Source organism: Protopterus annectens, chromosome 5.part0 (genome assembly GCF_019279795.1).
Source record: "Protopterus annectens isolate FY-2018-M chromosome 5.part0, PAN1.0, whole genome shotgun sequence".
Classification (NCBI taxonomy): Eukaryota; Metazoa; Chordata; order Ceratodontiformes; family Protopteridae; genus Protopterus; species Protopterus annectens.
This window is the reverse complement of record NC_056735.1, coordinates 687,199,175-687,226,574: the sequence shown is the minus strand read 5'-3', so window position 1 is coordinate 687,226,574 and position 27,400 is coordinate 687,199,175. Positions and strand designations below refer to the sequence as shown.

Sequence of the window (27,400 nt, the reverse complement as noted above, 5' to 3'; positions counted from 1 at the left end):
ATTACTCAATCAGCAGTATTGCTATTTTCAACAGTATCTGATTTGGAAGCTTTCTCCATGAGCCTGTTGCGCAGAAGATGAGAGATAGCTACAGGTATACAACTAAGACAACAAACTACATAAAGCAATAGTAACAGAAAGTACTGGGTCACATCAGAGGATTGGGAGGTCATTGTTATGTAAAGGTGGGCATTAAATACCATAGTTCAAGTTATCAGGATAAAATAACAATGGTTAAGGGCTTTCACCCAGAATACTTCCAGGCTCCTCCCATTTTATAAAAATGCTTCCTCGCTTTAAAATGGGTGGGGTTAATTTCAGTATTTGTTATGGATTGGTTGATTTTTTGCTGCTGGTTATTTAAGAGGGTGGATTATTGTGAATTAATTGTTCTGAAGAAGCCTGGAAGTGTTCTGGGTTAAAGCGCTTAACCACTGTTATTTTATCCTGGTTTATTATTCTCCTTTGGATTTGGATTTGTAACTTTGCATTTAAGTGTTCTACCATGGTTGTGGAGTTTCTATATTGTTGTTCTTTAGAGGTTCTTGGACTGTTTGATAGTTCAGGTTATGTATCAGAATAACTATGCAAAATAACCACATGAGCAGCCAGAATGCAATTGAAATTGAATATTTTATTGAGCCTAAAATCTGGACTGATGTGTATGTTTTTCTTTTAGAAATAATTCCTGGGAAATGCTGTTCAGAAGTGAAAAGACATATGAGAGAACAGTTTTAGTGGCACACCAGGCTGTGATTTATTTGTCTGTTGTCATGTAAAATTGACTAATTAGTTAAATCTAGCCAAGTTGGAAATATGAGACTCTAGCTCATTGAAGGATGGGGAATGGGAGGAATAACTCAGTCAGGAAATGAAACTTCCAAAACTGAATGTCTTTTTTTATCTTAGTAATCTGTTGACATTTTTACAAGCCTCTTTCAGACAATGTGCAGTAAATTAGTAGGAGCAACATTTGTAAAATACAATGCAGACTAGTCAATGACACATGCTCTTCAGGTGTTTAATTCTAGGTGGATGAAAGTGTAGTCTGAACAACTGGCAGGGCTACTTATTCTCACAATCTGTGCTCTCAAAGTGCAGTATGGGGCAGATTTAGCTTTCCAAAGGAATCAGGATGTCTGTGCCCATGAGGGCAGACAGGGATAAAAAAATAAATAGAATTAGGAATGAGTATTTATTTTGCTGCAGGCAGCTTTGGGAAACACAGTAATTCATGGCAGAATAAAAAATATATGTTTTTTCATCATTTGCCCATAGTGGCCTTTAATATTTTCTGTAAAACAAAGATGCCACACAGTGTAGCAGTGGTTAATGTTGCTTCTTTGCAGTGCTTTGTTCTCTAGTTTGATTCTTGGGTAGAATGCTTTCTGTATAGAGTCTGTTCATCATCTCTGTGTCCCTGTGGGTTTTTGCAGGTGTTTCAGTTCGATTCTGGGCTAGGATGCTTTCTGTACAGCGTCTATTCATCATCTCTGTGTCCCTGTGGGTTTTTGCAGGTGTTTCAGTTTCCTCACTCCTCCCAATGACAAAGCAGTAGGTCAATGAGTGATTTTCTGAAATAACTTTTCACATGCATGCCATAGGTGAATCTGTATGCATCCTGTACTGGACTGGAGCCATGTGCTCTGTATGTTACACTTCCCTGCACTTTTGATCTTTACTCTGGTGACTAAAAGCAAAAGCACACATTAGCCAATAGCATTAATTAAATTCAGGGACCAATGAAACAAAAACAAATGCTGCCATTTCAAATCTAGTAAGCAGCTTCAGGCAGAAAGTACACTTTAAATCGATTCAGGCCCTTTTCTAATAGGTATTTTGTAGGGGCATGATAAATGGATAAAATGTAGACAAACAAGTACACATGCAAATATTATATGTGTGTGTGTGTGTGTGTGTGTGTGTGTGTGTGTGTGTGTGTGTGTGTGTGTGTGTGTGTGTGCGTGTGTGTGTGCATGTATGAGCATATATAACAGATAAAAATGCATACAGGAGTGTACACTTGCATATATTATGTATATGTGCATCCATGCAAAAATGCACACGTGGATATATATATATATGTGTGTGTGTGTGGGGGGGGGGTCCCCTTCTCATCTAAAACCCATAACATCTAATTTCATAACATTGAAACCAGAACATCTAAAACACAACACATCTAAAACCCATAACATTGAATTTCATAGCATCTAACAGTACAGATCTTATGAAAATAACATCCCCTCCACATATAATGACACCAAACTAATAAAAACACTTTTTACTACGTTTCTGCAGGGGGGCTTGATACAGTGGGGTTAGGAAATTAACATTTTCCCACTTAGTACGATCTTTGAGTTGGTATATTTAATTTACGAGGTGGGGGGATTGTGTTGGATTGTGTGGGTTGGTGGTGCACTTTCAGTGTTTTTCCCTTTGCTCCACTGTAGTGTGACTTTGTTGTTGTATGTAATTTGGGGGGGGGGGGTGTTGGGGTTTTTGCCCTCCAGCAAAAACATTTTTTTCTTAATGTTTTGAGTTAGATGCTAAGTGCATTTAGATCAGTTAGATCAAATGACATAGACTCATACATATATATATATATATATATCATAAATGTATCTATACACACACACAGCTATGATATATATATATATATATATATATATATATATATATATATATATATATATATATATATAAAACTGTGTGTGTGTATAGATACATGTGTGTGTGTATGTGTGTGTATAGATACATGTGTGTGTGTGTGGGGGGGGGGGGGTATATTATTTTTACAGAAGATCTTTGTACTTTTTTCTTCAAATTTCTTTGATTCCATCAGGGTATATAATGAAAACCAACAAGCAAGGTGTAAATATGTGAAAACCATGATCACAGAAGGAGGGGTGTATCTGTTACATGTAGCATGTTTTTTTTTCAGCAGACACAACAGCTGTATTCCCATGAGATTATACCAGAATTCCCATCAGCCAGGAGGCCACATATGTTTTCTCACTCATAAGCACACTGTTCCTGAAATGTGATTTACAATGGTATGTAGTATAGATTATCTTAAATTGTGAGTCATAAGGGTTTCAACTTGCATTGTTTTTTTTCATTCATTTCTTCTGAAATGATCCACAACCTATCATTATGCATCTTGAAAAAGATTTGTCAATGTATTTAACCAGTCCTCAGGACACTGGTTTTAAGTTACAGCTTTTCACTCCATAATACATATTTGTATGGTGGTTATGTGTACACTACTGGAGCATTTATCTGAATATTCTCTAACTTAAATACAACAATTTGTTATTATGGTTTCAAACATAATTTTGCACTCTCCACATAAGCATGCATTTCCTAAACTATTTACATCAGTGAGGGTCATTCATACCTCTCAACCTCTCAGCACAAGAACTCTGGACAAAGCCAGAAATAAAGGAGGGAGAGAACGTTTCTTTAATAACAGGTATTGAATTATTATGTATTTTCTGAAGGATTTGAAGTCTGAAACTCAAATGTCTGTCATTATTTAGTATTGTTTAAAGACATCAAACCTCAATAATTTGCCAGAAAACTACAAATAATTTTATGAAGAACAGACCAAAAATAGGAGGCAAAACTCTGGACATTCTGCGAAAATCTAAACAGTTGAGAGGTATGTGCACAGTGATAGAAAGTTTTGTCCTTATGGCCTGGGTCATATGCTAAAAATGCTCCACAAACAAAACCACTGTACCAGATTAGCTAATCAGTAAAACTAAGCAGAGCAGACCAGATATCCTTATCCCCAGCAATATATTTCCAACACATCCTGTAGGATTGCTAGGCAAATTAAAGGATGTAATCTCGCCATCATGTTCTGGATCTATCTCAGGGCCCAGAGGACATGACTGGTATACCTCCCGGGAAAATGTCCAAGATGCATGCTAATAAGGATCTTAAAAATCACCTCAGCTGACTCATTTCATCCCAGAGGAGCAGTGTCTCTATTCTGAGATTCTTCAGTTTTGTCAAGCTTCTCAGTCTGTCATTGAAAGTGTTCCCTTGTGTGTATGATCTCATATTTGTGTAAATACATCTGTTCATGCAATAACAAGAATGGTTCAGATTAGTTAACAAAAATACTATGCAGAGGATGTAAGGCCCTTATACCCAGCCTTCTTTGACACAAAGAAATCAAAAAGAAAAAGTTGTCAAGAAACTGCACATTTTCTGGGATATAATTTCATGCAATTGTAAAACTATGTTTTTATACTGGGGAAAGACCTCTGTACTCAACAGCCCCCTGTTAATTATAGAATTCAACTCTAGGATTGCACAGTGCTAGAAAAATTGCATTTTCCCCAACCCTGGTAATGTACCAGTCTTGCACAACTATAAATCAGCCGTTTTGCTGAACAAATTGTGCCTACAAAACTACTGCCACTATACAGACAGTTGACTGTTAAGGGAATTCTTTAAGTAACTGACATTTTGTATTTCATGGTAAAAGAGAAAATGCAGCCAGTTGCAAGAAAGATCTAGGACATTGTAGACCTGACAGTCCTAACAAAAAGATTGGTACGAAAGGGTATAGGTTAGAGCTGGATCCAGAGCTGGGAGACCAAGGCAGTCACCTAGGACCCATTGACTGAGAGGGGGGCCCCTCCTGATTGGTATGGGTCTACTTGCCGAGGGACCATCACACTTACTTTTTTTTTTTAAAGTAACATATATATTTTGGAGGACATTCTTCATTTACGCCTTCTGTGCACACATATGTCGCAACTGTAGTAACACAGACCTCTTTCTGTTCTCCCCTTCTGTGCAGGATTTCACATTCCATTCTAATGCTGTGTGTGTGTGTGTGTGTGTGTGTGTGTGTGTGTGTGTGTGTGTGTGTGTGTGTGTGTGTGTGTGTGTGTGTGTGAAGTACCCCAATTAGGGATAACTGGCAGTTAACTAATTTGCTCAGGCTCAAACCCTGTACCTTAGGTACAGGAAGGAAACAAGAGCCTGAATCCGCCACTTGAATTTCAAGGAAATGTGTGCATAGCTCTCAACTGTCCAAATTTTTGCCTCATATTTTAGGTCTGTTCTTTATAACATTTGTGGTTTTCTGGCAAATCAGTAAGGACTGAATTCACTAAATAATGACTGCCATTTAAGTTTCAGTCTTCATATCCTTCAGAAAATTAATGTAACACAAAACCTTTTATTCTAGCAACTTTCTAAGATTATACAGCAATATTTAAAATTTGTCCCTAGTTTTGAGCCTTTGTTCCCCATTATTTCTAGCTTTGTCCAGATTTCTTGTGCTACAAGGTTGAGAGGTTGAGTGTCAAGTACATTTTACAAGGAATCAAGTGTCAAGTGCATTTTATAAGGAATTGAGAGCTTCAGAGGAAGAGAAGTTTAGTGTTGCTCATGCTAAGTCTATTTACAGTGTGCAACTGTTGTTTAGCAAATTATATCACTATTATGCTAAAGAATTTTAAAGCATTGTTAGAAGCACAACAGGTTATATGCTTGCTTCTGATGCAAGTGTGTGTGGGTTCTACTCCCACAGCATGTAGATGGATTGCTGATATTGTGTTGTACTTTAAGGGGGTGTGCTGCTGCAGTCATGAGTATAGGTTCATAGGTTGGTACTAGGCTATCGGCCCTAGAGCCTACACAAACCCCTGGCTATTTCTTCCCACAATATTTGCTACCCTGGACCCCTGTCTAGTATGTCCTCCTTTGAAGGAGATGTCTAGTAACTATGCACCTGTTGTCAGTTTGCCATCCATTCCCTATTGCAAAATTACCAGCTTACCATTTTTTAATGTCGCATAGGCAATTTATTCTTCAAGAGCAGCAGGCACTGAATTTGTAGATGAAACACTGAAATGTAAAGTTGTTTGCTAGCAGCAATCTTTTTATTAGTTACAGATCACTTTAATGTGGAATTATTCAGATGACTTATACTTTTGTAGGGACTGTGCATATTGACTGATATTGGTGGATTGTAATGACATAAGTTTGAGTAGACCTTTATTGATGAAATATTCTGAATTTGTCAGTTTTGGCATTGTTGGTTCATACATTTTGTTTCATTGCTTACTGGAAAAAAAATGTTTAAAACTACAAATTTAAAACATGCTGTAACAAGTGATACTGTGTTATACAGGGAATATAATTTAATACAATCAGGAAGGTGAATCAAAGAAAGCATGCATGCATTCATGGTCCTAGAAATCTGTGCAAGGGGCCAGTGATTTGAAAACAGCCCAAAGGTAAACTTTATCTGCCACTGGCAGGATGCAATTTCTTTGAATGTGGGTTTCAGTGTTGTTTCAATGAAAGTGAGTTTCAAGGGCAGAAATGTTGTAATGCTAAGTCTGTTTTCTTTGTGAGACTGGATTGCTTTGTTTAGCAAATATCTATCAGTGTTTGTGCCTTAAAATTTTAAATAAGTTTTAAATTAAATCCAGTAATCATTGTAGAAGTAAAGCAGAAAACGGTATGTACACTGAGAGGTTTGAACAATGTTTATGATAACTGGGGAGAAATAGCCAAGTAACTGGACTCTGGAATGGCTGCAAAGGGGGGGTGCATGTATGGGAGGGCCCCAATCCATTGCCCTGCCTAGGAGCCAGTTTAACAAGGATCCGGCTCTAGTGGAGGTATTAAACTTTATGCACAAACATTCTGAAAGTGTGATTGTGTGTTTTTTATTCATTGCTGCATCCATGTTTTTTAGCTCACTACTAAGCACATTCACATTCTATTAAGTATGAACAGCCCAAAGTGTATTCTACACTCTTACATTCACATATAATGAGACACGTAGGGACAATGATATTCCAACCCTCAGGAAATGGGGATTTCAGTAATAGTTACAGGACACAGTATAATACCCAGGAATAAATTATTGCTTTGTTTTATTTAACATCTATGTAGAAATTGTATGGAAACAAAAGAACGAAATATGTAGGTGAAATTTTAACTTCAGTGCACATGTCTTGGTGAAGTAATTGCCTGGACCCCTTGTTATAAGACAAAAGACTTGTTCTAATCTATGTTAGGTAAAAAAAAGTCTGTGTTTAATTCATTTCAAAATCTTTGCTAAAGCTTAACAAAGAAGCTGACTTCTTTTGTTCAAGTATGCAATTAATGTTCTCTGCTTTCAATATATCCACCATTAAAATTGTCCATGTGGGAACAGCTTTTAAAGAAGGATCATTCCATTTCTCTAAAATACACTTACATGTTTTTTTCAGTCCTTTAATGGCAAAATTTAGCTGGAAAGTATTGGCATCACCTGTTGTAAAAACATAAGGTAGAAGCAGACATTTATTTTTCTTTTAAAAAATCTGCAGCACTTTATCAAAAATCTGTCTGTTAAACCATTTTTGATAGCTTAGGTTTCAGGACTCCAGGATACATTGCACACTTTGGGCAAATAAACACATGCATTAGTTTCAACATATTCAGCAAGTTATGCATAATAATAATGGAGATTATATTAGCTTGATGTAAGCTTGGTGAAACAAAATCCAGTTTAGTAATTTTAGTGGAATGCCCCTACTGTAATTAGGATACAAGTTTTTAGTCTCGTTGTAATTTAAATCTTTCAGGGAAGAACAGTTGTAAAAAAGTATATATATTTATACTCAATTCAGTTCTTTTATTCAGCTAGTGGTTCTACATAGTAATTTCTCCAAACATCCAACTGCATGTAAGGAACTAGGAGATGTGGCCAGCAAAACCTCATCAAACTCCAGGCTGATGAAGGCAAAACACTGTACTGACACCTCGACAAGCTGTAAACTGTCCAGCTCTGGCATCCCTGTAGCAAGTATCCAATTACTGTACGATATATCTACTACTGCTGTAAGCTATCACCATGACCTAGTGAAGTCCTACACTCAGAGAGTAAAGAGTAAGTGTGTAGTTGTGGTGACACAGCCATTGTATAGGTGACAGAGGCAAATTGATGTCATATGACACTGTTCAGTTATAACCCAGGTCCGCAAGGGATTGTGGAGTAGGTATTATATGTGCACGATGTACAACTCCTTGCAGCTACCTTTTGGGTAGACTGCTAGAGGAAAATTCCATTTCTGTGGTATGTTCCCTGCAGCTGACACATCCTATTTGGCAACCCACTGAGTTGAACAGGTACTGCGTTGCTCTGGAGATATGTTCATGGGCTATCACAAGGTATGTTAGGGAGCATTTTGATGTTACTTGCAATCCTTATGTGTTGACATTGTTTTGATCATATGCACTGTTAAAACAGTGCCCTTTAAGCAATAGTAGTTGCCAACATGTATGCTAACCATTTTTCACAGGAATATTTTACTGGGAATCCCACAGGTATACTTTTGAGAGGTGCGGATTTGAATAGCGTAAGCTCCACTCCTTTTATCATGCACTAATTATTTAATTTTTATTCAATTAGTTATCCAGATTTCTTGCTTTTTAAATGCCACAAATAAATCAGAAAAAATGTTAGAAAAACAGAACGTGACAGAAATATAAGAATCACTTACTCAGATTTTATATTTATAGTGGTTTAATGAATCCCACCCTGTATCTGATTGCACCAATATGATAAAGAATTTACAAATACATTTCTAAAGGAGCTACTTGCTGGTTGGGATTTATGATCAGCTTAAGCACCTTATATAAATTTGTGCCATGACATACTGATGGCAAAGTGTCAGTGCAATTCATAAAATTCACTCCAGCATCAGTAATGCATAGCTTCAAGTGCATAAAGAAGTTCTCTTGTTTTCTGATGTGCCAACATGTACAGCACTGTTGAATATCGATGAGGCTGTGCTGCTGTGTTGTAAATTAACTCCACTCAGGTCATAAAGGTGTGAAGTTCCATAGACCTGTTGAACATCATCATACTAGGGCTTAGTGTTTCAGACATATTACTTCTCTCTTAAGCAGTGTAGCTTATCAGTGTTTATTGTTGTATAATTTTCAGGGACACTGTCAAATGTCCAGGTGCTTCCTCAGGACCTGATCACCTCAGCCTGCAACAAGACATCCTGGCATACTTTGCCTGTCACCGGGTCAGACAAGCTCTAGACACCTTGTCTACATGGCTACCTGCAGCATGCTAAGTACATGCTGATAGACTATTAAGCTAATGTATTTATTAATCATTCTAGCACACCACCTGTAGATATGGCTTACTGGAATGCTTTAGTAAAGCAGCAGTAGCAAAAGATGAAAGTAGGAAATATGTCAGTCTGGAAACCAGTAGCTGTACACATAGTAAAAAGAGAGTTCTCCTGCACAAAAGGCATTTACTGTAAGTATCATTTACTAAATGCATGAGCTGGAAACAGAGTTACGCTAGTCAAAATGCATTTGCTATAAGTAAAGGTAGGTGAAGAGGAGTTCCCCTGGACAGAAAACATTTACTGTATGTAATGGGATGTTATGGGGTGTGGCTGGACAATATGCAGCAGTCGTAACATTGTTACAGGAATGGAGGCAGCACCCCAGACAAAGACCACAGTGTGTGGGATTACAGAGGGGATGGTCGCCCTAAACAGCAGATATTACTGCACCTCACACAGGGGGTTGCACTACTTGTATACCACTGTGTAGTAATGTCATTGCTAGAAATTACTGTCAGCAGCCCACTTCCATGTATCAGTGATTACTTCAAATAAATGTATTAGTCTGGCAGGCAATACTATATAGTTAGTAAGGTCCAGAGTGAATACAGATTGCATAGCTTAGCTTGCACAAAGTGATTTCAGTTAATTTCACTAATCTCACCCAATGTTAAATGTTTCTCAGGCTACAACAATTTGATATTGTGAAGTGTAACCAATTCATCTTTTTGGTTATCCAAATAATAACTGAACACAAAGAAACTGACAGTCAGACAAATGTCAGCTTATCATTGGCACTCACTTTTCTGACCCAGCATTTTACTAATATATTCATCAGCCCACAGTTTGCTCCCATGTTCCACCTTACTCATATGTGCAAACCCTAACCCTGATGTTACCCCTAACCCCAGCCCTATGCATTACCTTACCAAAATCCCTTTCCGTAACAGTACCATTACATAAAACAATCATATTTACACTCACTGCAAATACACCATAATACACACACAAAACATTAAAACTATCTTAACAACACTTACTCTAACCCTAACTTACAAGTGCTTGTACGCACTCCTACTGCAAACGCTAAAACTTTCAGTATATCAGAAAGCTTTAGCATAATAGCAAAACACATTTACCTTCACCCAAGCATACCTCACACACCACAAGAAAAGTCATTGCACTGATTTTTGAATTGGCAGATACCAAATGGTTTTCAGTGCATTACCAACTTTTAAATGCCAGTATTGCATTAATGATCTAAACTGAAATGGTTTAGAGCTTGTTGTGTGACTTAAACTGTAACACACTGCTTGCTGCATTTTAGCAATGTACAATGTACCAGATCTGTATAGGAACTCTCTTTAATGTATTTACAGTATGTTGTGTCTTTCGGCTTATCCCAGTTAGGGGTCACCACAGCGGAACTCCGGTCCGCTAATGTTTGGTAGTGAATTTTTACGTGCCGAGTTACCAGCCCTGACGCACAGCCTTCAAGGAAGGCACGCCCATTCATGCATGCCTCCACACAGAAAACGCTCTAGCTGAGAATTAAACGCGACAACATCTTGCTGTGAGGCGACAATGCTGCCGCAGCACCACTCATAGCCCAAATAGGTAGGTTCATTTTGATGTGTGTGTGTGTCTGCGTGTGTGTGTGTGTGTGTGTGTGTGTGTGTGTGTGTGTGTGTGGGTGTGTGTGTGTGTGTGTGTGTGTGTGTGTGTGTTTTGCTGAATATCTGGATATTTTTTTCTGACTTGTGTCCTTCCAAAATATATTTTAAGTTATGTGCATTTTTTCCTTAATAAAAATGTGTACGTCACCCAAAATGCAAATCAATTATTGTCTCGTTTCAAACTTCTCTAGTATTTCAGCACTTTCTTAATGTTACCTGTATTTAATATATGCCTTTCTAAACATGTTATTTTATGGTATGCAACTTGTCTAAATTTTAATCTGTGTCAAAATATAGCTGTAAACTCATGAATTTCATTTTCAAAACCTGGCTTAACAGTTGCCACTTTGAAATTCTAATAACTGATTTTTATCAACATTGTTTGTCATGTAGAATGTCTGGCATCTTAAAGCATGCAGGTATGAATTTTCAAATGTTTATTAACTGCATAGTCTTGATATAAAAGTGTATTTTTGTTATACCCAACCTCTGTGCCCAATAAATATAATTTATATTTAATTATATTTACAGTGTTCATTAAGAAAATTATATTTTCATTTAACTCAGACTCAAATGTCAGTCTTCCCTCGAAGGTGACCATTACAAAAACTCACCATCAATACATCAAACAAAACAACAAAGCATAAATCTTCACTGATTTGAAAGCCATGATCTTATAAACAATATGTAATGATGACTAGTGCTTTTTATTCCTGTTCTTTATTGACTCGCGGAGCTTGTCCAAAGTCTTCTTTATCTTGTATGGCAAAGCTAGAAAAATAATGCTTCCATTGCTATGATTATGTCTTGAGTGGTATACTGGCCTTGATGGGTGGTTTTCTTTTCCTTGTTTAAAATGTATTTTATTATTATTATTATTATTATTATTATTATTATTATTATTATTATTACTATTTTATATGTGTTGTTATGAATGACTGATAGAAGTTGCATTATGCATTCAATATGTGGTAATACACATTTCTTTAAACAAATACTTCTCACATGCACATTATAATCAATACAAATATGAAAAGTAAAATATTATAAAGATAATACGAGCAGGGGATGCCAAAAGAACCTGCTACAAGTTAAAGGAAAGGTTTGTATAAACCAGAAGATCTTTAAGGAGTAGACAGAATTTCAGCTGATACATGGTAGAGAATTCACAGAATAGATGTAAGGTATGCAAAGGATACCAAGCCAGCTATCTCCCCCCGGAACTTTTAAAAGGTCCTTGTCTGAGAAGCTAAGAGATCCACTCAGTATGTAACGCAAGTGGGGAGCATGGGTGCAGTCATCCTAAATTGATTACAGCTGTCTATATAAGGAAACAGGGTTTATACCTAGACATCTAAATCATTGGAGAAATTATGTATCATTTGGATTGATTTTGAGTTATTAAAGAATAAATGCAAAGCACTGTCTATAGTAAACAATCTGTATACATCCCAGTAGACAATTTTGGTATGTTACATTAAGTTAAATCTCTAAGGTGACACTGAAGTGGTAGAAAGAGTAAAATATATTTATTTTTTTATTGAGTTTTTGCAACATCAAAGGTAGTAAAAGTAGAAACTGCACATTAAAAGGTGGAAGGGGGTGCAATTCTTGTGAAGTGCTTTACCTGATTACAGCCAAGTGATGCCTCCAGGTGCTTCTCCAGTTAGATCCTACTGACACCTCTAGGCATCAAATAATTCTTGTTCATATTTGCATCAGTAGTTCCAAAGCCATGCTACATACAAAGTATTAAAATATTTCATCTTAAAACTTATACAATGGCAAACTCCGTTGTATTGATAGTTGACCTCTGTCTAATGCAGTTAAAGAAATATTATTTTTTGTTTATAGAATATTTATTTATATTGTCATAAATTTCATGTTGTTTCTAAATATCTCATGAGACAAGTAGCACAAACAGAACTGCTTAGTCTCATATGATAGCTTTCAGCTGGATGAACAAAATGCTTCTAACAGTATGAATGTATGTATGTAACTTGATTGGTCGTTGCGATATTGTAAGTTGTTTACAAAATATTACAAATTTAATAGTTCCCATGTTTACTCTGACTTATACAATTCAGTTTAAGACCTAGAACCTAAAAATACTACCACTATAAAAATAGTTTGTTCTGAAGAATCTGCCATTTGCACTTCTTAGTAATCCATATGGTTCCACAGATATGCTCATTGTTTGAAATGTGAAGACATAATTTGATTTCGTCAAAAAGCTTAGGTTCTGCCTGTTAGAAATTAGTGCAAACTTCTGAGCTGTTTTGGAGGGAATGAGTTAAAACAATGTTTTCCTATGTTTATAGCATCAGTGAGATAGCAACAGGACAGACAGGTGTGCAGGTTAAGTGTCTGCAAGTTTGGAATCGAGAACATCAAGCAGACCTGTGTATTCATTGATGTGATTACATACTAGAATCCTGTAGCTACAGTAATAACAAATAGGATTATTTATTTATTCATTTGACAATTTCAAAATACCATATAAATTATGTTCCCCAAAGGTATCAATAATAATACAATTATACTAGGTGACTTTAGTGTTGATATAGTTGTAAAAGACACATCTCAGCTAAATATAATGCTACAATGCTAAACTGAATAATAACCAACATGCAGCATGGGTGCATTTCCACTGAAATTCTACCAAACCCTTAGTGATCACTTAGTAATAAAATCCTCCTGGTGTTTCTGAATGTTTAAAAGGCCCCCACAGTTAGAACAAGGAAGATCTTTTCCAGCAGCTAAATTCCCAAAACTCAACCTTCTCATTAATTCCATCAACAGGACCCCTTTCTTTGAAATGTCAGACCCCACTAGTGTCATACAACTGTTTTATGAAAAACTGTCCACTATTCAGGAATTCTTTATTCCTTGTTACAAAAGAGTCTTAGAGGAGAAACATGTCCTTGACTCCCCATGGAGATGAAAAACAAAATGAGGAACCGAGACAAAGACCGGAAAGCCTATAAAAGGATTATATAAAGCACTTATTATTTTAAGAAAGGAAACAAGATTAGCTAACAATGCAGTCATATTCTTGTTGCTTAGACAAAAGCAGGAAGCAAACTTGCCTCAGCCTAACCTTTTCCAGAAAAATAAAATAAAACAGTAATTAAGTTTTTCACCACCAGCAAACAATGCTTCCCCTTCTATAGAGTCCTCCCAATTTACCAACAAGTATATACAGTACTTAACAGGCTTACATATGTGATATTACAAACAGTTTACATAGACCATACAAAACAACTCTCTCTTTCTTTGACTCCTTGTACTCCTTAGCCCCACATGCATCAACTTTTCACTTTTCCCAAATAACTCCCAAACAGATTAAAACACTACCAAAAATCTTAGTAACAGAGGTGCCAAATCTCCCAAACTGCATCTTTCCTTCTTAATGCTAACTGCTCTACACATTGCAAGACTACTTACTCACATCTTCAACCTCTCTCTTATAACTGACATTCTAGCTCCATTTAAATATACTTTTATACTACCTCTTCCCAAAATAACTTCTCCAGTGAAGTTGAAAAGATTACAAAACCTATCTGAACCTTTACTCCATTGCTAAAATGTTTGAAAAAACTTCTGTTTAAGAAAATATTAAAACATATCAACACTTTTGTCTTACTATTCCTGTGGTGGTGTTAAAGTTTCTAAAACTGGTCTAACAGCTTTTGTGTTATCTGATTGTTTCAAGGCTTGCTGATTTAAAAATAGACCCTATTTGTAAATTCCTGCATACACTGTTAGAATCTTCTTGTGTTCTGGCTGGAGTGCTTCTCAAACAATCTGGAATTATATCGCTGATAAGTATATTCCTTGGCACTTTAACTTCTCAGTTCTGCATTGTCTTAATTTTTTGCCTGACTGAATTATTTTATATATTTGCTCACTTTGCTTGCTGTTTTCTCATCTGTTCTGAAACTGGTTTTCTCCTTCCCACCCACCCTATTCTTGTGGTGTTGTTATAGTTGGTGGCTTTGCAGTTGCCCTCCCCTACTGTAAATTTGATCTGGGACACTCCTCCCAGTCTAGTATTCATTCTACCTGATAAAGTGAGAACATTTGAGAAGGCCAACCCACTTAGGTTCTTAACCTTGAATTATCTTCTGCTCCTCCTTCCTCCCTTTTCACTTTACTAACAAAAAAGAAAAAAAAATTCTCTCCTTGTGTTCTGACTGAGTGTGCTTCTCAGCTAAGTATATTTTTTGTCACATTTCAACTGTTCAGAGTTGAATTTAGATCAGAATACATTTTGAATAAATTGCATTTAATTAAATTGTATTTGCTTTAATACTGCTACACATTCAAGTGTGCTAGCTTGCACTGCACTTGAATTCTTTTTAATGCTGTTTTAGCTGCTTTCTGGAAAAAAGAATTCTAAGCTTGTTTCCTGCCTTTCCTGTAAGTAGTCTAGTCCAGATACAGATTTGCTGTATCCAAGACTGTTGGTAAGCTTCTGAGCCCCCCCCCAAGCCTTTCTGTGTTGGAGGGAAGTCTTCTATCTTATCAGCAGGAGTAGCAAGCACTAGGTAGCCTATCTACCACAAGAGGAGTGGTTTTTGGCCTAGAAATTGTAGTTTATTGGCCGTTTGGGCAGTTTTTCCATCTCTTTCAACTTTCTGGATTAAAAGCGCACATTTGCACTTGTTTCCCACCTTTCCTGTAACTAGTCTAGTCCAGATACAGATCTGTTGTATCCAGGACTGTTGGTAAGCTTCTAAGACCCCCAAGCCTTACTGTGTTGGAGGGAAGCCTTCTAGCTTATCATTGGGAGTGGTAAGCTCTAAATAGCTTATCTACCACAAGAGGAGTGGTTTCTGGCCCAGAAATTGTAGTTTATTGGCCGTTTGGGCAGTTTTTCCATCTCTTTCAACTTTTAGATTTAAAAGACCACATCTGTGCTTGTTTCTCACCTGTCTAGTAACTAGTCTAGTCCGGATACAGATTTGCTATATCCTGGACTGTTTGTAAGCTTCTGAGTGGTGCCAAAGTCTGCTCTTCAATTTTCCCTTGGATCTGCTAGTTCTATCCTCTCCTGCACATTTACTAGCTTATTAGTTTAGCACTCTACCAGACTTCTTGTAGCAATTATTGTAGCACACAAAAGTGTTACCAGCACTAAACGTTCTACAAGGAAACAGCTCCAGTACTTATTATTAATGCCCACCCCTCCAGGCATGTCTAAAGGTCAGTTCCCTGTGCTTTCTCCTATTAACCTGGTGAACTTGGGCATCCTGAGGCAATGTCACAACTACATCATGTACACTGACAACCCTCTCCTCTTACCTCCCAACACTCAGACTTGCAAGAGATGCACTTATATATCCAAATTGGAAGCCATGCACTCTCCAGCCAAGACTAGAATACCTGGTCAGGAGGAGAAATTCAACACTTGCACCACACCACATGGAACACACAGCCCTCCAGAACACACACCAGCACTGTCTTCACATAAAAGCACAAACTACACACCCACCTTTGCTAAAGCACTCAATAAAAATCTACCCAAACAGCAGAGACCTCCAAGGCAGAAACACACTCGACCACAACACAACACTAATTAGGAGACACATAACACTCATAAACAGTGTGCCACTCAACCAAAGCCCCTAAGGCAAAACAGCATGCCCAACACACTAGTCATAGGTGATGCAATAGTGAGGCACACTGATGTCCCACTCACTAGGTTGAATAAGGAGAAAGTAACAGTCAGCTGCCTGTCAGGCACCAGGATCCACCACATAACGCATGCACTCAGGTCCCTCAACAACAGGTATAAATATGACTCTGTCATTATACACATGGGTGTGAATGACCTAAGATGTACCTTCCTGGACTACATGAAAAGAGACTTGGAGGGGCTCTCAGATTATGTAGCCCAGGTGGGTATGACTCTAGCCCTGATCAGCATCCTACCATCACCCAGAATGATACCACAGTATAAGCAGAAAATGATTGATTTCAACAATTGGCTACATTTCTGGTGTCATTCTAAGGGGATCCAGTATCTGTTTGCCTGGGATAACATTATTGACAAGACCTTGGCGCTTTGTCAGAGATGGCCTGCATCTGTCAAGCCTGGGCTTCTGTATAGTGGCTAAGGCTCTTGCCACCACTATAGTGCCTTTTTTAGGCGGTGTTCCAAAGACCAAATTACCACCATAACAGCTACAAACAAATGCAATCTGAGGGTCATGCTGCTCAACGCTAGAAGTCTAAATCTCAAAATGCACTCACTTGAAGCAGTCCTTAAAGTGGAGAAAATCGACATTTGTGCTGTAACAGAGACCTGGTTCAAGGCAGCAAAAAGCACACCTGCACTACCAGGCTATAACTCATTCCACACCTTTCGGCCCCAGAACTTGGACAGAAGCTCCAAAGGTGGTGGTGTTTCCATATTCATAAAGGCTGCCCACACCTCCAGACTGGTAGCCCAACATAATGCATCTGAGATACTTCAGGTGCAGCTAACATTGGGTAAGACAGTGATTCAGGTCGTAGCCTGCTATAGGTCCCCAGCCATGTTCCAAGACTCACACTCCACGTTCGTAAGCACCCTGGAGAATATTAGGGTCCAACCTAATACTCTCATACTGGGTGACTTCAACTACCCCTCCATTAACTGGGAAAACTACTAATGTACCAATACACTTGCCCAATGCTTTCTGGAATTCATTAATTCTAGTGCCCTGGACCAGCTCGTTCTTACCCCCACTAGAGGTAGCAACATCCTTAACCTGGTCATTACTAACATGGGTGACCGTTGCTCTACACCAAATAGTCATCTCCTCCCTGGTTAGATCCGACCACAAACTAATCACCTTGGAAATCTACATCCCTCCCTCCCCCCCCACCCCCACAAAGGTAACCACCATGAAAAACTTCTCCAAAGTTAACTTTGGGCTCCTGGAAACAGAGGTGGCTAACTTCACTGCACCCATGCAAATGGAGAATAGTTGCATGACCGCCAAATCATACACCAATGCACTGTATGAACATGTACACAAATGCATGGATCTCACCATAGAACCAAGATGGCCTCCTCAAAAAAAAAGGAAGCCAATATGGTGGTCCCCAGCCATAAACAAACTCTACAACAAAAGGAGGAAACTGATGCAGAATAAGGTGAAGTCCCAAAACTGGAAAAACTCCCTTATCGGCCTCAACAAAAGGTTGAGATCCCTCATCAAATCTTCTAAAGCTAGCTATGAAAACAGAATTGCAGCAGATAGTAAAGACAAATATAAGGCATTCTATAGTTATGTAAAGAATCTCCATGACAATACCCAGATTTGCTCTTAGCTACTGCACAATGTTACCTCCTATACCAAGCCAATAGATATTGCCAATATACTGGCCAACAGATTCAGTGCCAACTTTACCCCCCCCAAAGGCCAATCACAATACCAGTAGATTGCCAGGCACCCAGTATTACTGCTGAACAGGTTAAAACAGCACTGTCCAAGGCCAAGAATGCAGCTTCTATGGGAATTGACAATATCCCCTGCTGTATTCTACATGAACTACAGAGTGAACTGGCACCTCACCTGTGTGCCCTGTTCAATCACAGTCTCACCTCAGGCTTTGTCCCTACCAAATGGCACACTGCTACAGTCATCCCTCTCCACAAGGGAGGAGTGACTACAGACCCCAGGAACTATCACCCCATTAGACTGACTAGCCTGATATGCAAAGCTATGGAACACATCATCATGGACCTAATAAACAAGGATATAGGGAATCTCCAAACTCTGAATCCTACACAGTTTGGTTTTGTTTAGGGTAGATCATGCCTGCTCAACTTGGTTGACTTCTTTGAATCAGTCACCAGAGCTGTGGATGAAGGCAAGGTGGTTCATACAGCCCACCTTGATCTGGCCAAGGCCTTTGATATTATTCCCCACTCAGAAATCATAGAAAACCTCACTAAGCTAGGCATCAACCCCTATATCACTAGGTGGTTTGCAAACTGGCTCACAGATAGAACCCACAGTGTGAAAGTAGCTGACTCCAAGTCAGACTGTCGACCAGTCACAAGTGGAATCCCACAGGGTCCAGTCCTGGGTCCTCTCCTGTTTGGAATCTACTTCTCTGAAGTCCAGGGCAACACGAAGGGACTCTGGCTGACAAAGTTCACAGACGATTGCAAGTTGGGAGCTATTATTAACTCTCCAAGTGATGTTGACATCCTACAGAAAGGCCTAAATGAGACCAACGACTGGTGCCAAAATTATGGCCTTAAGCTCAATGCCAAACAATGTGTCATCATCCCCCTTGGGAAAAACCTGGTTCCCTTGAAATACCACATTGATGGTAGTCTACTGAGCACAGAAGGTGTTATAAGAGATCTAGGAGCACAGGTTGACAGTAACCTCTCTTTTGACCACCACATTGTCACTGTGGTCAGAAAGTCCTTCTTTGTGGCACATCGCATTACTAAGGGTTTTGCATCCAGGAAGAATGAGGTCATTGTCTTCCTCTACTCTTCCCTCATTAGGTCAATTATCAAGTACAATGCCCCATTTGGCATGTACCTCACTAGACACCTGGAACAACTGGAGAGGCCACAAAAGTACCTCACAAAGAGGATCCAAGGCCTTAAACACTTGTCCTGTATGGACAGACTCAAAAAACTCCAAATGTTCTCTGTCTCATATCGTCGACTTAGAGGCGATCTTTGCTTGACTTACAAAGCCATGTCTAACCCAGCACTGTTAGAAATGCTACATCTAAAGAAATCCCAATCCTTCTGCACCACACGCTCCAGAGACCTCAATCTCATTGCCACAATCAACAGAACATGCTGGAGGGATAGGTTCATAACCCAGAGACTCCCTGTGCTATGGAATAGACTTCCCATACATGTCAAGCAGAGCACCTCACTGCCCTCTTCAAGAGGAATCTTGATAAGCATATGGGAAATAGAAAATTCACCCTGGGGATCACTCCAGTGGCTCTACTCGACAGTGGTACTAGGAACTAAGGTTGGGTGGCATGATGCCAGGTTAATCATAAGGGCTAGGCTTGCAAAGGCTCCAGGTCCATTAACCTAGTACACACCTATGAAACTATCTGATACTTGGCATGGCTTTTACAATTATTTTAGTACATTTATAGCCCTAGTAGTTAAAACAGATAACATTTATTATGGCATTAATGTGGGCTTAATCCCAGCAGGACTCTTTGCAGATATGACCAGGTCCTTCAAACAGTCAATCATACAATCTTACTCAACAAGCTAAAGAAACTTAATTTTGTAGAAAACACATTTCACTGGTTTAAGAATTATCTACAAAACAGAACCTTCCAAGTCTATCATAATTACTCCCTTTCTTCCACAATACAGGTGTCGCGTAGGGATCACTATTGGGTTTTCTTCACTTTTCCCTCTTTATCTAGGTCTCCTGGAGCTAACACGTGTTATATATGCTGATGGCACACTGATTCTACAGTCCAGTAATTCACAACAGGATCTTCAAATCAAAGTACAGAATAACTTTACCCAACAGGGCAACTGGCCAGCTATTAACGAACCACTTATAAATCACAAGAGAGCAAATGTCACGATCTTGTCTTTACCAGAAAACCTTCCTACAATCCCAACAATGGGAATATTATACCCAACATCTGTGAACAAAAGTACTTAAGCTTAACACAAGATCTAGCCCTTTTGTTCACTTCTCATACTGACTGCACAAATAATGAGGTACTTACACAACTAAATATGCTATAAAGTTAGCAATTTACTCTCCCCTAAAGCTTGTTCAGCAATTGCTAAAAATGTATAATTGCCATAACTAGAATTTGGTTTTCCATCCCTTGTCCCATATTCAGCCTAAAACACCCATACGTTACTAATACCTTTGATCTCAGAAACTCAAGAGTGCCATTTTAACCTTGATTGCCCACACTTCAAAACCTCATTGAGAGAAAGTGCATTCTCCGGTCTTAGTTCTGCTACATGGAATCAGCTGCCTTCTGAGATAAAAAATCTGGAAACCATTAAAGACATTAAAGACTTTCTTATATCTCACTTCTAAATCCATTTGCAAATGCTAGCAGGATCATGGATAATTCCCTTGTTTCAACCACATTTTCTCAATGCCACATTTGTCTTACCTTCTCGTTGCAGTAAATGTAACCATGTGCTATTCTATATAATAGATTATGCAAATTAATTTAAATATCTGTAATTATACTTCTAAATGTAATCACTGTGCCTTGTGTCCGAGTTGAAACTGAAAAGGGTCAGTAAACAACCTCACTCATCCGGTTAACAAATGTCAATAAATAAATAAATGAATAAACCTGGTAAATGGGCTGGTCATTTTGCCATTTTCAGCCATGACCTGGGCTCATGACAGAAATAAACAAGACAAAGTAACATCAGTCAAAAACAAAATAAGAACATACATCTGATGTAATTATAACTAGCTAATAAATAGAGGAAATCAGCTTATAATGAATTTATAAAGAATGGTGAAATTAAAAGTTGTTATTAAAGGAAGGTCAATGTGCATTATTTATAGCAAATACTTGTAAGTGTATAGTTTCCATACACTAGTTTCTATTTGCATTATTTAAAACATTTTTAAGTATGTAGTTTCTATTAACTAGTTAATATTTACATTATTTACAAATGGAATTTTCACTAGAGGTTTCTTTCACTTACAAACTGTTGAGGTAATGCTGGCGATTATTGACATTGATAAGTTCATAAATAACCCATCAATACCAGGAAAACAGAGCTGCAGAATACAGAGAACCAGATAGAGTATCATAGGACAGTACTAACCAGGAATACAGGCAAGTAAAGAAAGTACTTGAGAGTAGACCAGATTCACAGATGTCATCAGTGAAACAAAATGGCTGCATATAATTCTCAGATTCTGACAGCATCCCTTAGGCAGACTCTGGAACAGGATAAAATAGGTTTGCCAAAAGTAACACGACATACAATGGTTAAAGGAGTATGGACTAACCGTCACTTATTCAGTCAGTGAGATGCAGGTCATAAAACAATGAATGCTTCTCATAAGTATAGTATTAGTGTAAGCTAGTCCTTGAGCCTGGAAGTTATCACAACACATGAACTAGAGAAGGGGATCAAACCAATCGCTGACACTATTATAAGTTTAGAGGTGCATAGACAGGTATTTCTATTCTCCGCTAATGTGGATGATAGTGCAGGGATTTTTCTGGTTGCCACTTGGTTGAGCAAGGATGTAAGATTTTATCTTGTTAACTTTCATGGACAAGGAGATGCTCAGCTCCTGACATTGTTTACTGTGTGGGTGGGTGGGGCTGGGGGTTGGGGAGTGGGTTACACTTACAGGGATACAATAGTGGCTTCAGTTATGGACAGTGTGTGTTGAGTGAATGATGGAGCTTTAATTTGTTGATAGAATATACATATATAGGGAAGGGATCTGAGCAGTGGCGACATCTGTGTAGGAGGTAGCTGCATATACCAGTAAGTGACACTACTAATTAATATGAGGGGTGATTTTGGAGTCTCCAGTTATTGACAAGAGAAGGAACCAAGGACTCAAATCATTAACGAGAAAAGAATGGAGATGGAAGATAGGAGAGACATTGGCATATGACGTAAATGAGGATGATGAAGTCAGTATGTAGGGGACAGGAAGGCTCCAGGGTCTTCTAGGCTAGGCAGAAAGTGTCACTTGTCATGAGGCTAAGTGGGTGGAGCCTGGGGGCACTAACCACTGGTAAGGCATGGAAGGCCGTGAATTCCAATGAATGCTGCAATGGGGAACAAGGTTAGGTTTGAATTAGTGTCTTTTCAGCAGCCATTCAGAACAATGTATGTGATAAAAAAAATACAACCCATCAATCTGCTTATTTATTTACTTGTTATAGTGAGTACCCCCCCGTGTGCTGAATAGTTTTTCCATATGGGGTGATAATACCTATTCAGTTAAATAAGCAGAAATGTGTTAGCAGTGCTCGTGTGAATTGTTCCAGTGTGTTTGCAGATACAAATCCTCATTTTTTAAGGAAGATCATTATGGAATTGTGCGTCTTCATGTAGTTTATTCACAGTGACCATGGAATAGGCACTTATCTTATACTACCGAGTGCCAGAACATTTTATGTTTAACTCTTGCAGTTTTCCAGTGATACATACCATCTTAGAAATAAATTACTAGACAGTAATGGAGAGGTTTTTTTATCACATGAGGGGAAAATAAGGAAAGCCACAGCAGAAAAATGTCTGAACTACAGACCTCAAACATTCTGGGGAAAGGTAAACTTCTAATACTTATGAGATCTGGGTATTGGATCTAACAATATGCTTCAGAAAGATTTTTATTACATTCTGGAAACTGCTGTGAAATATGTAGGTCAGTTCTTTGATTAGAATATCCTGAAGATGTGTCTCACTTATTTTGTTAAGTTCTTTTACCTTCAGCAATCAGGAAAATCAGGTCACTGTCTTTTCCATTACAGGATTTTTACCCTTTGTTTTTTTTTTCCATAAACATTATCTTTCAAGACTAAAGGAAGAAGGAGAGGGGAAGAGATAAGTTATGTAAAAATAGATATATTTAGGTTTAATAATTTTGCTAAATGGGAATTATATCAATCCAATAGTTCTCTGTCCTAGATAAGTACAATACATTATAACTTTGACATGGACTGCCTTGTATACACTTTTTTGGTTGCAGAGGGTTAAAGGGGAAATTTTATTTTGGGTAGAATTGCAAGGTCCTACGTGATGTGGCTATGGTAACAATTGCTGTTTATTATATGTATTTTGCTGGTATTGGGAACAGTGTAGAATAAGCCACGTCTTTGAGATAGTCGGTTTGTTGAAAAACACTTAGAACAGGCTTTTCATTTTGCAAAGTGATGTGTGTGTGTGTGTGTGTGTGTGTGTGTGTGTGTGTGTGTGTGTGTGTGTGTGTGTGTGTGTATGTGCATCTGTCTCTCTCCCTCTGATGGTGCACATATGGTGAATGTCTCACTACTCCAACATGTCTATGAAAAAGGAAATGTCCGTTTTCCTACAGATTTTTTTTTATTAAGTTTTAGAATGCAGTAAAATAGAACAACAATTGAACAATATGATGTTCAAATAAGAAAGTATAGTAAGATTATTATGAATCTCACTATACATATGCATCCTGATAAAAATTATTCTTTGTAACCAATGTTTTTAATTCAAGAATATTAAAACAATGTAAAAACCCATGAACATTCATAACTGATTTTCCTTTGGCAGGAATAGGAAGTGTACGGAAATAAATGAAAGAAGAAGCTTGTGATGGTGTGGTCTTTATTAGTGTACTTTTCCTTACAGTCAGACTTCATAGGCAAACATGTAATGTTGTCATAGCTTGTGTGGGAGTTGTAGACAATGTGGTTATTGTGTTTCTTTACCTTTTGTGGCAAACCTCAGAGGTGTACACAGATGTTGACTATAGCTGGCATAGTGACAGTGTACTGTTTAGAAGGAACACTAACAATACATAACCATTGCCCTCCATATACATCCAGTTTACAGTGCAGATGTCATCAATGAATCTAGTAGCTCTGATTTCCATGTTCAACACCGTTCAGTCTCAGCTTACATACAGGTTTTGTACCCAGCCAATGAAGAACAGCTACAGTTATTTCCCTGCATAAGGGAGGACTTTCCACAGACCCAATTTTGGTGTGTTCCTCCTAAAATATGTACCTTTCTGGCAAATAGCTGAGGATTGAAGTCATTAAATAATGACAATCATTTGAGTTTAAGATTCCACATCCTTCAGAAAATTCATGCTAATGCAAAACCAATTATTCTATCAACTTTCTAAGTTTGTAAGAACAATATTTAAAATCTGCCCCCCCCCCTCCATTTTAGGCATTGTCCAGATATTTTGCTCTAAGAGGTTGAGTGGTATGTTGCATGTGCTGGGCTTTGCCAGGGCCTTGACAGATCTACCTACCTTCAATGTGTTCATCTCTCCTGCAAGGATAGACACTCCCATCCTTTCCCTGTCTGTTCTATATCATTTTTATTTTTTATTTATTTATGTATTTATTTAATTTACATTTTTTACATGATCCTGCTAATCTGAGAATGAATGCCTTGGTTTGTTTTTAGATTATCCAGTGTTATTGATCATATCATTTCAGTGAATATATATTAGGCATCATGTAAGAATAACTGATATTCTCAGCTGTCCTGTGAAAATCTTCCTCAGTTGTTTTCTTGAAGTTATTTACTCATATCCCCTATGTAAATGGGTACTACCCAGTAAGATAAACCCAGGCAATAATGCATATAAGCAGAAATTTATATAACCCATTATTACAGATCTGTATGTTTATCAGTTTCAGGGAGACACATGTCTTCCCTGGACCTTGTGATATATAACCTTGCCATAAACTGATTTTTGGCATATCAAGAAATAGGAGTAAAGTTATAATAAATATTTGTAAATTTCTATGAATATGCTAACTTGGTCATATGTTTGTGTTGAATTGCTGTTAACATGTTAGCATTGTCAGTAGCTCATCAGAGAGCACACTTGCTTGTAACAGCCAATCAGAAGGCTGCTAGTTATACTCCTACACCAGATGCTTGGATTCATTTTCTAGGACAGACACAGTATTAGGAGAGGAGGTTTCTACTCAAATGAGGTGTTATCCTTCATATACCATATTATTCTGAGGTCCAATCTACCTGAATTGGTGGACGCTTTATTTATATTAAACATTCAACATTATTAAAATGTAGGCTTTATTATTTTTTACTTATAACACCATTATTTGCCTTTTTGTCTTGGTGCATCATTTTTAACTATGCAAGCATTTTTAGCATTATTTTCTGTCTCCAAAAAGTGGATTGCTTTCTCTGTTGTTTGGCCAAATTTCCTTTAATCAGTATGAGTATCAGTGGAGGTCTCCCCAGAAAATAAGATATGTCTAGTAAACCTAAGCCAATCAGCAAAAAGTAAATATAAAATAAATGTCTTTTTTTTTTTTTTAGCATAGGACATCAATACATTTTTTTCATATTGCAATGCTGGCATTTCCAAATGTTGTGAAAATATCAAACAGGTACAAGTGGTGCATGTAAGAAAAATGCAGTTAGTTTACAAAACTGTGTATTGTTTTCTCTTTGTTTCACTTGTTTTACATTACAGTAAGTTTTAATTTTGCCTTGATTGTATCTGACTATGTGTTTACTTTTCCAGCTTACTGCGAACATGGATGCAAGAATGGAGAGTGCATGGGGCCAAACAAATGCAAATGTTTTCTTGGATTTACGGGTAAAACCTGCAGTCAAGGTAAGAGGCCACTGTCGTTTTACTTTATATAAGAAATGCATCAGAAAAGAAAATGTTACAGAATAATATGAGAGCGGAAAAGAAAGTGTGTGTGTGTGTGTGTGTGTGTGTGTGTGTGTGTGTGTGTGTGTGTGTGTGTGTGTGTGTGTGTGTTTTGTGTGTGTGTGTGTGTGTGTGTGTGTGTGTGTGTGTGTGTGTGTGTGTGTGTGTGTGTGTGTGTGTGTGTGTGTGTGTGTGTGTGTGTGTGTGTGTGTGTGTGTGTGTGTGTGTGTGTGTGTGTGTGTGTGTGTGTGTGTGTGTGTGTGTTTCCTTTGATGGATTGGCATCCTGTCTTGGCTTTCTTCTCTGAAGTGTTCCTGAAACATAGTTTGGGTGCAGCTCTAGTTGTAAACTGTTAGATTCTGCAAATTAAAAGTGACAATTCAATGAGGACTGTAATTCATTATTCTATTCATTCAGTTAAAAAGTCACAGTTGTCTGCCTGTTTAAATGAATGAACGGCATGGTAGTGAAGCAATGAAGACCAGCTTTGGTGTTTTTGCTGTTTAGATTTGGTAGGGTGCAGAGGAATGTTTTTTTCTCCTGAACATCAGTTTGAGGGGTGCCAGTTTAGCTTGTTATTGCTTCTTAGTGCCCAGATAAGCTTCAGGTTCTCTGTGATCCTAAATAGTATAAAGTCAGTTTCATAAATGAATTAATCACTGCATGTTTATACTTCAGTACATTTTATTAAATTAATAAATAGAAACCTGTATGCCTAGTACCCGGTAAGAAGAAAAAAAGGAAGCAACAAAACATAGGGAAAGGTCATTCAGCCTTTGACACTGGAAACGTTCATAGTGACTGCTTCTACTGTAAATCAATAAATCATTGAAGCTTTCATTTGTGGATTCTGAAAGAACCACACTTAGGTGGTAAGAGCTGCCGCCAAAAAGGATTGTTTCCATTATCACAGGAAATGGAATTCAGAGGAATGTTAGCTGAAATAAGGAATGACCTCATTACCAGCCATTATACATGTCTATGAATCAAGCAGTGTTACCACTACTTCACTTACCAGTGGTAATCACCACTGGTAGCAGTTCATGCATAGCTGTGGCACAGGAACCTCCCCTCATTCACTCTCCCACATGTACGCACAAATTCAAACACAGACACACACACACACACACACCTGAGTTGACAGATCATCCTTGGTGTATCTTCTTATTGTTTTCTGGCCCTTGTACGCCTGGAATCACACACACATGCACACACACACAAACACACACATACACACACACACACA

At 38.0% G+C, this 27,400-nt stretch overlaps 1 protein-coding gene across 4 annotated transcripts in view; it reads left to right on the top strand.

The window, feature by feature from the left end:
* EGFL6 (EGF like domain multiple 6) overlaps positions 1-27,400 on the top strand; it is a 698,819-nt gene that overhangs the window by 164,529 nt on the left and 506,890 nt on the right. For all 4 annotated transcript variants that reach the window (XM_044072538.1, XM_044072537.1, XM_044072535.1 and 1 more), the window contains exon 3: positions 26,020-26,112. In XM_044072538.1, the coding sequence (XP_043928473.1) occupies positions 26,020-26,112 (93 nt within the window). The remainder of the gene's footprint in view (positions 1-26,019; positions 26,113-27,400) is intronic.